This window comes from Saccopteryx bilineata, chromosome 1 (assembly GCF_036850765.1).
Source record: "Saccopteryx bilineata isolate mSacBil1 chromosome 1, mSacBil1_pri_phased_curated, whole genome shotgun sequence".
Lineage (NCBI taxonomy): Eukaryota > Metazoa > Chordata > Mammalia > Chiroptera > Emballonuridae > Saccopteryx > Saccopteryx bilineata.
This window is the reverse complement of record NC_089490.1, coordinates 43,759,466-43,773,810: the sequence shown is the minus strand read 5'-3', so window position 1 is coordinate 43,773,810 and position 14,345 is coordinate 43,759,466. Positions and strand designations below refer to the sequence as shown.

The following is a 14,345-nucleotide window of genomic DNA, read 5'->3' as shown; positions in this document are numbered from 1 at the left end:
AGGGAAGGGGGCTTGCCCCAACTTGTAATCAAACCAAAAAAAAAAATAGTATTAATTCTTTCTTTATTATATCTCTTAAGCATCTCTATGCATTCATTTATTAACATTAAACAACTCTTAAATACCTGCTCAGTTATAGACAGAAATTAAAGATTGAATGGAGCTTACCTTCATTCTGGGGAGAGGAAATGGACACTATGGATAAATGAGTAAATGTATGTTATACCAGGTGGTCATAAATGCTGTGGTGGAAAATAAAGCAAGAAATTGTTGTGCCTAGAAGAGGTTTCATTGAGAAGAAAATTTTTAGCAAAAACCTGAAACACTTACAAGAATTAGCGTGTGGATATCTGGGAAAAGAAAATTCAAGAAAGAGAGAACATGCAGGGACAAGAGACTGGGGTTGGTGATGTCTGCCATGTTTGAGGACACATCAAGACCAGTGTGGCTGGAGTGAGGCTGAGAGAAGTAGGCAGCGGGGTAACATTATAAAGTGAGGATGGGAACATTGTATTAGCATTTTGGATATCCTGCTGTGTAAGATGGGAAGCTATCAGATGGTGTTGGGTAGATAATCAATATGTTCTCATTTATGGAAAGCATCTTTTTGGTTACTGTTTGATAATACACCGTAGGAGGAGAGAAGTAAAGAATATTTGGGACAACCTTAAGAGAATACCTTAGGAGGCTATTGCAGTAATTCAGACGAAGGAGATCTTGGTTTGGAAGAAGGTGGGAGTTGTGGATGTGGTGCACCTTGGTCAGATGCTGATATATTTTAAAGGTAAAAAAACCAGGATTTGAAGTGTAAGAGAGAAAGCAGAATCAAGGGTGTCACCAATATTATTTGACATGACTAATTACAAATACAGAGGTGTCATTTACTGAGATGGGAAAGACTCTTGTCCCTCCATGTTCTCTCTTTCTTGAATTTTCCTTTCCCAGATATCCACATGCTAATTCTTGTAAGTGTTTCAGGTTTTTGCTAAAAATTTTCTTCTCAATGAAGACCTCTCTCCAGGCACAACAATTTCTTGCTTTATTTTCCGCCGCAGCATTTGTGACCACCTGGTATAATCCAGTGAGAATATTAGGAGTTAGTTTGGAACATCTAAGCTGATCACTAGCTTAAACATGTAAGCGAAGATACTGAGCAGGCAGATTGATATGTTCTGGAGTTAAAGAGACAGCTCCACCTGGAAATAAAACTCTGGGAGTTATCAACATGTATATGATATTTAAAGCTATGAAACAAGATGAAATTACTGAGAAATAGTGTGATAGAGATGTCCTAGAACTGAACCTTGAAACAACTGACATTTAGAGGTTGCTGAAGTGAGGCAGATTCAACCAGAGACTATGAGAAGCAGCTTGTAATGTAAGTGAGAACTAGCAGATTGTCGTACCATGAAGGTCAAGGGAAAATAATATTTCAAGGAAGATGGAATGGTCAATTCACTCAAATGCTGTAGATGGACCAAATAAGATCCATCTTATTTGAGGACTGAGAGTTGACCATTAGGTATAGAAACCAATGAGGGTGAACTTGAGAAAAGACCCATTGGAGTATTGGGAGGAAAAACTGAGCTGGAAAGAGATCAAGAGAGAATGGAAGGGAAAGGAATTGAAGTCAATGGATATAGGCAACTCTTTTGGGTTTTGTATGAAGGGGAGCAGAAACAGGGTGGCAGCTGGAGAAGGATGTGGCTTGAGGGGAGGTCTTTTTTTTTAAGTTGTCAGATAACTCAGAACCCCTCACCATAACTCAGGATCCCTCACCATAACTCTTCTTGATGCTCTACTCCAGTAGCCTCTTTCTGCCTTAAAGGATCAGGTACTTATTACCACGTGGATCTCCTTGAAATGCTCTTTTAAATTAGGCCACTTTTCCCTATCCATATCCTTGCTGCAGACAAATATTGATAGTCATCTAATAATTAGTTACCCAATAATAATTAAAATTCCTTAGTTTAGAATTCAAGGAAGGACATCTGTCTACTTCTTGTGACAGCAATTCTGGCTCTCTTCTCTGTATCACTTTCCACCCTTGTGCCTTGTTACTGTCACCTCTTTTCTTCAGAACTCTGTTTCCCTCATCTCTGTATATGAGCCCTCATTGTTTCAGGGCTCTGCTCACATATGACAGTTATAGGATCCCCTTGCTGATGACCTTAGCCATATCACACGTCAACTGCAGTAGTATTTATTGTCAACAGCATTTTTTTGGCTTAGATACGGCCTACGTACTAAACATTTTTGTGGCTTCCATAGATTGATCAAAGTATATGAATGTGTTATACAAAGATATGTGGAATAAAAAAATGAATGACTTACTACACACCAGGTCTGCTACCTTCAAGTTTACCGTTGTCTTGCCTTTCATCATTCTGCCTCTGCCTCTGGTATGGTTCAGACGATTGCCACCAACTCATGTCTAACTTCAGTTCCTAGCACTGTGTTTGGAACTGTGTGGCCTCGTCTACATAGAATTGGAGGAATTTCTCATTTCAAAGCAGCTCAGAGCCTCCTGCTGAGCAACCAAGGAGCTCCACCTGGAGGAGGTCCCTTATGATAATAGGAACTAAGATTTTCTTGTAAACTGAGAAGGATGAGAATTCAAGTATTCTTTTCAATATTTGTTGCCACTGAGTAGAGAGAGGCTTTATGAAGCATATCTCCAGTTAAAAAATTTTTTCTTTGAAGAGCTAGTTCTTAGATGTTTTATACTGAAAATATTTAATCATAATTCCATTTGTAAAAAACAAAAAATCAAGTCTTGTGCCGTTCTCGTTAATATAGAACCAAGTTCCATAGTTTGTCAATAAGATTCTCTCTCAGGAGGAAAAGATGGTTGTCTGCTATTTGTTTTTGTTTAGTTCTTATGAAGAGTTTATATACCTTGCTCATTTTTCTAAACAACTTAGCAAAATAGCTAGAAATTACTAGTCTTACTAGAAGAGTAGAGAATTGAGGCCAAAATTACTTGTTTTATGAGGTTATCAGCTGGACACTACTTTAGCTTAAGAGGCTGGATTATACCTTGGTTTTCTAGAAAACATGACGTGATAATACCACACTAGGCATATGTAAGGCACCTTATACTCACACAAATCAGTTTTCCCTGAGATAGTGGTGAAGTATTTTACATTGAGAAGACGGACTGTGCTCAGGCATTTTCTGTTCTGTTGAACAGATTCAAAAGAAAAAAAAATTTTTTTATTTCTTTGCTTGGGTTTTTCTTTAGTCTTCTAAACTGTAAACTCCTTGTAGGGAGGAGATGATCTCTGGTTTCCCTAGAACAGCGGTTCTCAACCTGTGGGCGCCAACCCGGCGAGGGTCGAACGACCAAAACACAGGGGTCGCCTAAAGCCGTCGGAAAATACATATTTATTATACAATACATTTTTAAATAAAATATGTATTTCCGATGGCTTTAGGCGACCCCTGTGTTTTGGTTGTTCGAGGACCCCCGCCGGGGTCGCGACCTACAGGTTGAGAACCGCTGCCCTAGAACGTTTCCTTTGTGCCTGCTTTATACAGTGGCTTAAAGATGTTGCCTGAAGGACTAAGTCAAAATATTTGTCAGATATATTTCATCAGAGTGCATGCAAAGAGAAGAATGATTCCAGGTAAGAAAATGAGAAACACGTGGAAGTCAGCATTTCAGATTATAATGAAAATGACATTTACCAAGGACCTCTGCCAGTCTTCCTTTGGAATAATTAACATGCAAATTGGAATTCATATTGCATGCGAAAAATGATTGTTGTGTAGATGATTATTAGTGCATAGGTGATGTTTATGTGGATGCACAGATGTGTGCAGAAACTTCTGACCTGTGTTGCGTTCTCAACAACCCAGCCTGTATTTACAGATGAATCACATTTCATTGCCGCATTATCTTGTGCCACAATTGCATCTCACATATTTAAACAGGTGTGCGAATTTATCCAGAGAGAATTACATTTCTGAGAAAACAGCTTAATGAATCACTTTGCATTTGCAATAAGTATAATTAAAGTCTCTCAAGGTGAATACGGTATAAATTATTTTTGAGAATTAGAATATTGCACACATGCACAGAATCCATTCTTAGTTTGAGTTACCAATTCACAAAGGACTTAGTGAGTAAAATTATATATGGTCTTTCTTATTTTGAGAGTTAAGGAATGGAAAGATAGCTTTTCTTATTCTGGTAATATTTTTATTTGGTCATTGAGAAAAAGTTACAAACTTTTTCCTAGATGATATTTTATTATATAGATTAATATGTACCGGCATATAGAAATAGCTGTCAATTTTTAGAGGAACACTAGAAATTTTGCTTCTGGATATATTTCTGTAAGAAGCATGCAAATAAGGGAAGGTTTGAATTCTTCTGGAAGTTTCTTAGTATAGTTCTGAAGTTTTCTAGCAGATCTTGGAAACTAGCTTATGCAGTTTAATTTCTAGATGATTCTTTCCTAATTCATCTTTAATACAAACATTCAGCCACCACATACCGTGGTTACCTCCTTACAAAATTATAACTCATTCTGCATTATTTGGGGAGGGTGACCAGGGTAGTAGAGAAAGTTCTTAATTTAGACTCCAGCCCCATTTGGAATGCTAGCTCTGCCGTTTACTAGCTGTGTGACCTGTGGCAAATAATTTAACCTCTCTGCTTCACTTCACCCAGGTGTGATGTGTGTGCCTCAGAGTCTTTTGAGGCACTGTCATGTATTTAGTATTCATTAAGGAAAAGATTGCTCCATTCTTTCTTTTATCTTTCTTTTGAAATTTCCACTGCAATTTAGAACGAAACCAAAATAAAATCTCAAGCAAACAAAAATATTCCAATAAAAATAGTGTCTGGTTAAAGTAATTTCCTTACCAGCAAGACATTGTGTAGATGGGAAAGCATTTTTTAAAAAAATGTCAGTATAATATTATTAAATAACTCACAACACAAAGACAGATCATTTTCATAAAATTCGTAGATAAATTTCCATCTTAAAATATGTCTTGATTTTGCTGCTCATTTTCTTTTTATCTGACTTAACTCATTGTTCCAGATGTCCATATTTTCTGGAGCAATTGCATGGTAAAGTCGAGAGAAACAAGAATAATGGAGAAAGAGAACTCTAGGGCAGTTAGAATCATGTGAGAAGAGGCACCGGTGCAGGAATGTGAAAGCTTAATGTCTTAGTTTCACCTTTTATAAAATAGAAAACTTTGTTTTGCTTAACTTATGCTTCGTTGTGGGTAGCAGGGCAGGTCTACACCCTCCATCCTCTCCAGTTTCGATCTTCCATCCAGTCACTTCAACTCTGGGTGTTCCTATAACAGTGGGAAAAATGTGTCTAACTTAATTCTAGATTCAGCAGATCTAGAGTCCATTTGGCGGATGGGATGGTATGCAATTCACTACTGGATGAAAAAAAAAATGTTTAGATTTGGAACCTGGATACTTAACTAAACATTTGTATAATACCAGAAGAAGTCAACTGACCGAGAGATATGGATCTGGCTTGAAGTGCCCAGCCAGGAACTTGCACAGTTTTAGAGGAGCCAGCAAGTATGCGCCAGGGCTGGCTTCCTGTGGGATACCTCTTTGTCTCCTGAGGCTTTCAGATTCAGATCTGGCCACTTTTCCTTTGTTCTGTTTCTTTTCTGTTTCCCCCTTCTTTCTCCTTTAGCATCTGCTAAAATGTAAGAACTTGTCAGGACACATTTAGATGTCAAGTGTTTAAAATTTTTATATCTCTGCAACAAAATGAATAAGATTATACCAACTTTAAATACTTTTATTATCTTTTCTTTCCTCCTGAGTTCTAGATTTCCCTCCCATTCCCGCCATTTCTGGTCCTTCCTATTTCCATTTTGAGCTGTGACCACTCCATGGAGACTGTCTTCCCTAGCATGCATATTTCTTCCAGGACCAGATTTTCTTTCCTCTTCTTTATTCCTGCTGCCACATCTTTTGCCACCTGTCCTTAATCTTGTCTCATGGGAACCTCTGGCACATATATTTTCTATGGAGTTCAGTAGGCCTGGGATCCAGTTCAGATGCTGACACTTCCTGGCCTGTAACTAGGATAGTTCTCTGTTTTCTTCGGTCTCATTTTAATAGTATAATCTACTTCTTGGGGGGTGTGGTGAGGACAGAAATAGAAAACCAGTGCCAGTGATCCGTTTCCTGCCTTGGCTATGCTGGAGTAATGCAGGGCTAAAGACATCTGCATTCAATGATCAGAGAAACGTGGGAAGGGCTTCCAGCCCATTTCCACGGGAAATATATATTTAAGGAATAATGAAAGTCCCGGTCCACTGAGATCAACCAGTTCAAGTTGGTCTCAGTCACTTAGCAATTGGACCACACTTATTGGCTCATCTCTTTCTTAAATGACTGTTTCTGTCCTTCAAACGAGTGTGAACTGTCTTCTGTCTTTATCCAGTTTGAACTTCAATGGATGCTGATCCACTGTGACCCACTCCGACCCAGCAGAGAAACTTGCCATGAGCTGCCAGCAAGGATAACGGTGAGTCCTCTTCCACCTGCAAAGGCCGCTTCCACACCCAGCTGACTCCTCTCCATCCTGCCTCCTCACTCTCTACTAAAAGTCCAGGCTTTGCTGTACCGATCTGATAGATATGAAGAAAGCACAGGTCCCACCCACAGCATGGAGGGTAGAAACCACCCAGGGGTGTCTGATTCTACATTTGGTCGCTTACCGCCTTCCAAAACATCCCTCCAAGAACGCGGAGGGTCTGCTTATCGCTCACAATGGCGCACAGGCAGCTAAGGAGGCTCCGATGACAGCCGGAGGCGGCACTGGGGCGGGTGGGCGGAGGCAGAGCCGCGCTCTCGGGCCTGGCCTGTGCAGCGCCGGAAAGGGTTAAGGGGGACTGTTGTCATTTTATCCTCCTCCCGGCCCGCAAGCTCTCCTCCAATCCCCAGGACCCTCTCTAGGGCCATTCATAAACAGAAGGACCGTAAGCCTCCCCGGCCGCCGCACCTTTGCAACCACTAATCCTGGGGGCGCTTTTTTTTTTTTTTTTGCGGGGGCAGAAGTACCCCTTTATGCGTGTGGGGTCCGGAAGCCTAACCCAGCAGCCGGAGGCAGAGTCGGTCTCCGGGGTTAGCGGAGGGCGGTGGGTATGGCCTGGACGGCGCGGGACCACGGGTTCCTAGGGCTGCGGCTGCTGCTGTCAGGGCTCTGCTTGTGCGCCGCTCAAGTAAGTTGCGCGCGAGTTTGGGGTGCGGGTGGAGGGCTCCTTCTCACTTTCTCCCCATCTTTTTCTTCACCAGCCCAGCCAGACTCCCGAGCAGGTAAGCCGGGGGCGGGAAGTGTGTGCATGTCCCCAGAGCATTTAGGGAACGGTGGGGGCCCAGCCGTCGAGGGAGCGGCGGGGGAGGCTGGGAGCGTCCCCGGGGCTCCGAGGCAGCGTGCGGCCTCCAGGCCGGAGCACCTGCAGCGGCCACTGTGGGAGCTGGGACCCCGGATGACCCATCGGTCTGGGAAAGAACGCCTCCGTCGACCCGGGACCTCACGCTGCAGGCTCAGACGCTGAAGGCCGTGGTGTCTCGAGAGCGGAGTTTAATTTTTAGCTTGGTTTCCTCTTACCGCCCTCCCCCTCCCCTGGTCACATTCTACGGCTGGCCAGGGAAGGCAGGAATCCAGGCAGGCGGCCCAAAGCTCCCTCTCCCGCCGTCTAGCCCGAGGTGGCAGCACTCAACCACGCGTCCTGCTGGCGGTGCCCGCCGCGCGGGGATGGGCACTGGCAGCCTTGGCTCTCATCCAACTTCCAGCAGCTTCCCCAGGGGTCCCGCGTCGCCCCCTCCCGCGCGCGCCACAGGACGCAGCGGGGGCGGGGAGCACAGCCGGGGTTTGCGGTTTCACTGACAAAGACCCTATTGTAACCTGTCTGGTCATTGCAGTTTAGAAAAACAAAGTTTTCCTGGATGAAAGAAGCTTTCTTTCTTTCTTTTAAATTTAGAAGGAGGGGGGGAGATAGCCCGCATTCCCTAAACAGCGTGCTTTACGCTTAGACACCACCAGCCCCTCGAGCACCGCCAGGGTTTAGCTGTTTGCAAGCGATAAAAAGGGTCACTCCTTAGGGTCAGCCTGAAATTTGGTGTAGTTCTGAAGCGAGGTGCAAAGACCTCATGCAAGGGAGTGTCGCTGCAGGTAAATCTGAACCGAGGCCAGGAGCTCGCCGGGTTTCAGGGCTCCTTTGCCCTCTCCCTCCCCAGTCTTTTCCTCAAGAGTATTCTGCTCAGATTTCCACTGGACGGGGAGAGATTTACAGAACGATACTGTAATCGATCTGACGTGGAGCACCTCCATTCTTAGCTGTTCCTTTTCAGGAACAAACATTGACTTGGCAATTACTGATGCAATCGAGGTATCCAGTGACCACCATTTTCATTACGGAATCCCTTTAAAAAGGAGGCGTCAGGCCCTCCTTCACGACCCCCTTTTGGGTTAGTGCTCTCTGTAGAGGTGAGGCCCCGTGAACCCTTTCCTCACTTTGGGGGCCTACATGCAGCTCTTAACCCACTGTTGAGCCTGTTCAGAATGCGGCAGAGCCGAAGCCACCTGCCCTAGCTGGGAAGCTCGATACACGTATATTATATTGGGTTTCCAGTCCCGGCCTCCACAGGGAGGCGTCTCTGTGGTGGGAGGTGGGGGCCCCAGGACCCCGCGCGCATTTTCTCCTTGTTGCTCAACGTGCTCCACTAACCCGAGTGTGCTGTTCTTGTCAGAGAGGTCCCCCAGGCGAGCAGGGTCCCCCCGGGCCTCCGGGCCCTCCTGGAGTCCCTGGCATCGACGGTATCGACGTAAGTGTCTCTTTCCAGCCCTTCTGTTCTTTAGTCTCGCCCTTTCCTACTTTCTTCAGAGGCTCGGGGCTTCTTTATTGAGAGGGCAAGTTTCCCCCCCCCCCCAAAGGCAGGATTGGACATGGGTGACAGTCGGGGGTTGGACCTTAAAAGACTAGCGATTTTCGGAGGGGGGGAGGTTGACCCCCGTCAGTCATGAACCTCCATCATTACTCCGTCCTGTCCCCATCTGTATGGACGCGTGGGGTTCTCCCAACCGGGTTCCTAGTGCCTCACAGACTGCTCTTGCCTTCTCTCCCACCCCTCCAGGGTGACCGAGGCCCAAAGGGTCCCCCGGGCCCCCCGGTAAGTTGATCAACGCGTTCACACCCCACTCCCTTCGTTAAGACGCGGTTTGCAGCCGCATGTGTCCAAAGAGTCTCACCTTTGCAACATTTTCTCTCCCTGCCCCCCCCCCCCCCCCCCCCCCCCCCCCCCCCCCCCCCCCCGCTCAGGGTCCTCCTGGAGAAACGGGGAAGCCTGGCGCTCCTGGCAAGCCTGGTACGCCAGGCGCTGACGTGAGTAGTGTGTGTGTGTGTGTGTGTGTGTGTGTGTGTGTGTAGGAGGAAGGGGGGAGGGAGGGAGGGAGGGACGCAGAGTGCTGGAGGGGTACTGGGTGGGAGTGGGGGCGGTAGACCCAGCTGAATTTGCCTGGCTGGAACTGAGGCGGCAGTTTTCTGCAATGGGGCCTGTGAGGGTGGAGACACGTCATACCTCAAGGCTCCCCAGGGGCTGCAGGCAGCGCTGGCATTTCCTCCTTTCAGGAAAGAGCAATGGGCACCGGGTTCCTGCACAGACTGTGCGCTCTGCTCACCCGTGAACTCTCAGCCCCACCCCCGCTCAGAGGGTGCCCGGAGGGGGTGGAGACGAACTCTTGACTGGTCTCTGCTAGGGCTTCGCAGCAAGGTGTCTTTGCTCTGGTCTTTATACTGTCATTCCCTAGATTAATTCAGAAGAAGAGCCTCAGGCAGGGAAATAAGCAGAGAAAAAAAAGAAAAGAAAAGAAAAAAAGACGAATGAGCTTGAGAGGAGGCCCTGAAGTGAGTGAGGATGTCTGAGGGTGGGGTAGGGGCAGGGAAATGGTCAGCAAACATGGAATAGGAAATTCAAAGCTAGTTTTCTCTCTTTCTTGGGTGTTTTCTTAGCTGGCCTCACTGACAAAAGTAAACTGGCTAGAATTGCTTGAAGATTAGGAACCAGCAAACTTTCCCCGCTGCAGGAAGCATACTGAGTTGTGTGGTAAACCTAACACTAAATACAGTGATGTTTGACTGGAAAAAAACAACTTCAGGACTCTTGGCACCTCCTGTCTCTAGGCACTCAGCTAATACTGACTGAGTTCCCAGTACAGGCTGGTCCTGGACGTGGTGGAGACACAAAGGGAAGTGAGGTGTGGCGTCTCTTCTCAGAGGAGAGGCAGTGGTGTAGCCAAGTTATCCTTCAGGTTCACTTCATGTTGTTTCCCTAAACCGAAGATTATTCTAACTCAAAGGAAGCATCTGAAAACCTATGATTGTTATTTCAAAAAATTTTTTACTAGAGTTTAAGACAGATCTTTCATGTTGAGAAAAGAAAAATAACTACATTTCAACAGTTATTAAGATGCTTTTTATCATCCTGCCTGGTTGGCTCAATGGTAGAGCATCTGCCTTGGGTGTGGATGCCCTGGGTTCGATTCCTGGTCAGGGCACACAGGAGAAGCACCCATCTGCTTCTTTACCCCTCTCCCTCTCGCATCTCTTTCTCTCCCTTTCTTCCCCTCCCACAGCCATGACTTTTTGGAGTGAGTTGACCCCCAGCACTGAGGATGGCTCTATGGCCTCTGCCTCAAGTCCTAAGAACAGCTTTGTTGTTGAGCAACTGAGCAACGCCCCAGATGGACAAGAGCATTTTCCCCTAGTGGGCTTGCTGGGTGGATCCAGGTTGGGGCACATGTGGGAGTCTGTCTTTGCCTGCCTTCCTCTCACTGAATAATAATAATAATTATTATTATATTAACAAAAGATATGCTTTATCAAATTATTATAATCAGGGTATTTATCTATAGTATTGATGCTTTAGAACATGGACTTTAATTTACATTTCAAAGCATCTAGTTTGAACTTTCCATGCATGCAAAGTGACAGTGGCTCCTAAGGACTAATATTTGTACAATATAAACTGAAATTATATGGCTTAGCTATCAAACTCTTCTCAGAAACATTCTGACTGACTTGAAACAGTCACATAATAAAAAAGTCTGAAAAATACAAGGCCACTAAATAAACTAGTAGCCCAATATAGGTTGGATTTGCTTCTGAATTCCCTTTGATACTTAGATCTGACTTGTTTTGTGTGAAAAGAAATTTTATAATTGAATTTATTATTATTATTAATTTTTGTGGTGGTTGAAGTACCTGGAGTCTTGTCTCAGACACAAGGCTAGACTCAAATCTGTGCCTTCATTTTACAGTCTGATGTAGCATGAAGACAATAACTGGTTTTGCTTTATAACTTCTTTACTTAAATAGAGATTTTGGATAAACAAATGAAAGTACTTCAAAATCTTCAGAAGTACAATGTAAATAACAATTACAAGTATTTTTTCTTTGTCTATAATTGCAGTACTATAGCGCAGAACAAACCAGATCTTCAAAGTTAAAAAAATGTATTTGAATTACTAATCGAGAAAAATGATATGGATAATTCAATGGATAATAAAGACAATTTATAATTGATATTTTGTAATTATTTATAAATGTTTCTGTGGTTCATGTTCACCAAAATATGAAATGGAGCCACATGAGACTTATAAAATTCTTAGCTGAAAAGTTTTCTTACTTCACCCTTTGGCTCATTTGACATTTTAGACAAATTGTTTACTCTAAATTAAAAATAGACACCGAGAATAAGGAAATATCAGTAATTAGATCAGAGCTTGCTGTTTGTTTGTCCCTGGACGTAAGAAAGTAGAAAAGCTTCAATAATCTTTTCCTCCTGGGAGGTTGGGTGAACACCTCCAACCTCTTTGTTTGCTGCTCTTTGGTTCATTGCAAAGCTGTATTTTTTGGTAATGTTAACATGTGGTTAACATTAACAAAATATTAGCATGACCAGAAGATGTTTGGAAGAATCTAAAAGGAACATAGTTTAAAGGTAATTATCCTAAGTTAAGTGGATTTTTGACAGAAAAAGTGAAAGAGTCATGGCAGCTATGCTTGTCGAACTAAGTGTTGAGTGTCCAGACCTGAGTCGTTGGAATGCTAGAGGAAACTGAAGGCGGGTGTGCCCTGCCAAGCAGCAGTGTGGGAGTTCAGAACACAGTCAGCTTCAATATCCTCCCATACTGTATGGAACTTTATCTTCATAAACACATATAAATGCAATTCTTTCAGTCATGGATAATGTTTTCCTCTTTTATTTCTTTGATAAGTAAGAATTATTGTGAATCAAAATTATACACGGTAAACGTAAATACGAGGAAAAATACATATACGATCTTTCCTGCTAAGACTAGGTTTTCTCCCTTATACACATGTAAAATCAGAGAAGTCAAAGCTTGGTTATAACCTTGCATCCAAAGGACCACTGTGTAACTATCATCAATAATATCAGAAATATTATTATATATATATTTTAAAAGATTTTATTTATTGATTGATTTTACAGGGGTTGGGGGAGAGCTACAAGTATCAATTCATATTTGCTTCACTTTAATTGTTCACTGATTGCTTGTTGCTTGTTACATGTACCTTGACCAGGCAAACCCAGGATTTCAAACCAGTGACCTCAGCGTTTCAGGTCGATCCTCTATCCGTTGCACCACCACAGGCCAGGTTCAATAGAAACATTCCTAGAGATACTGTTAGCAGTGGCATGCTCAGCAAGCTCTGTCAAACAGTATTTTATTTATTCTTATAGCATGCATCTAAGATAGGAAGAACAAGAATTAGAATTAAATTCTAGAATTATGGTTAAACCATGCCATTTTTTACAGGAAAGAGGTTAGATCATATTCTAAGTATATACACTATTATCCTTGGCAGATGTTATATAATTAGCATAGTGAGTTACCAAGAAATTATTCTGAAAGAGCAGTGTAAGTAGAAAAAGGCACTGAAGAAATGTGAAGGGTGAAATATAGTGCTTATGGTTAATATCTAGATTTTTTTGTTTGTTTATTTGCAGAACCCTTTCTGAATGAGGTCAAAATCTCTCAGATGGCAGGAAACATATCTTATACTTCATGTGAACTCTTCACAGAGTCTAGAACAGTGCTGACCTATAATGATGATAATATGAGTAGCTAACATTTATTTAGGGCCTCCTCTGCCAGGCACTGTTATAGGAACTTTGTGTATAATATCCCGTTTAATCTTTAAAACTGCCATACGAAGTAGATATTATTATACCTATTTTGCAGATTAGAAAACTGAGGCACTGTAGAGTTAAGTAACTTGTGAATGGTTACACAGCTATTAAAGTCGCAGAGCTGGGATTTGAACCAAAAATGAAGATGATGTGGAGAGACAAGTGTAATATCCCTCCACTGAACAGGCTGATCTAAATTAATTTATTCGATAGTCATGCATTGAGATGTCAGGGCACTGTGCGAACATTGAATGGACACACAGCTCTTGTCCTCGTGGAGTTTTGTAGTTTCCTACATAGCTATTTCACAACAGAGTCCCCTGTTTAACACCTGCCACCAGAATACATTTTTAACTTAATTCAAAGAACTTCCTAGGGACAGACATCTTTATCATGCCTGATGGAAGATACTAAATAAGAAGTGACCTAAAAAAAAAAAAGTAACCTGGAAGCAGCCTCCAGGTTATTATCGAACCATGTCTGCTTTCTTATTGTGCAGCTGAAATTCTACCATTTATAGAAGCCACTGCCCTCTAATTTTGTCAGTTATTCAAGTAACAGATTGATGATGATTAGTGGGCTGTGTGTGTGTGTGGGAACTGACTGGGATTGGTATCGGAGGACATATACTTAAAATGAGAAACAGAGGTTCCATTAGTCAAACATGCCCTGAGGTTTCGAACAGTTTATCTGCCATATATGCTTCCAGAGAGGGTTCCTGGATGGATGGGTTTGTTTGCTGAAATACAAAAGCCAATGTTCCATTACCGTAGGTGCTCAGCAGCTAAGATGTTGGGGCTTGATCCCAAATTATACTGTTGCGATTAGACGGCAGTGACTGAAAAACAGCCAAAAATTCTTTTGTGTGTTTAATAATTTTCTTCGTTGGAACATTTCCAGTAATTAGTATTTTCAACTAGTTTTTTTTTTTTTAATTTCCTTTGATTTTGTTTATGGAGTTGTGAAGGAAATCGATTGATGTAGAGAAATATAGAAATGGTAGCCAGTGAACTAGTTTTTTATTTAAATTACATGAAAGCATTTTATTGATAATTATGCAGAGTATGACAGATTAAATATGGATTTTGATGATTCATTTTTAAGTAGGGTTTTTATAATTTCAAGGAATCCT

At 42.8% G+C, this 14,345-nt stretch overlaps 1 protein-coding gene across 1 annotated transcript in view; it reads left to right on the top strand.

Annotated features, from left to right (window-relative positions):
• COL9A1 (collagen type IX alpha 1 chain) overlaps positions 1-14,345 on the top strand; it is a 95,527-nt gene that overhangs the window by 16,553 nt on the left and 64,629 nt on the right. The window contains exons 6-10 of the mRNA XM_066253201.1: positions 6,438-6,521; positions 7,292-7,312; positions 8,750-8,824; positions 9,134-9,169; positions 9,319-9,381. Coding sequence (XP_066109298.1) covers positions 6,438-6,521; positions 7,292-7,312; positions 8,750-8,824; positions 9,134-9,169; positions 9,319-9,381 — 279 coding nt within the window. The remainder of the gene's footprint in view (positions 1-6,437; positions 6,522-7,291; positions 7,313-8,749; positions 8,825-9,133; positions 9,170-9,318; positions 9,382-14,345) is intronic.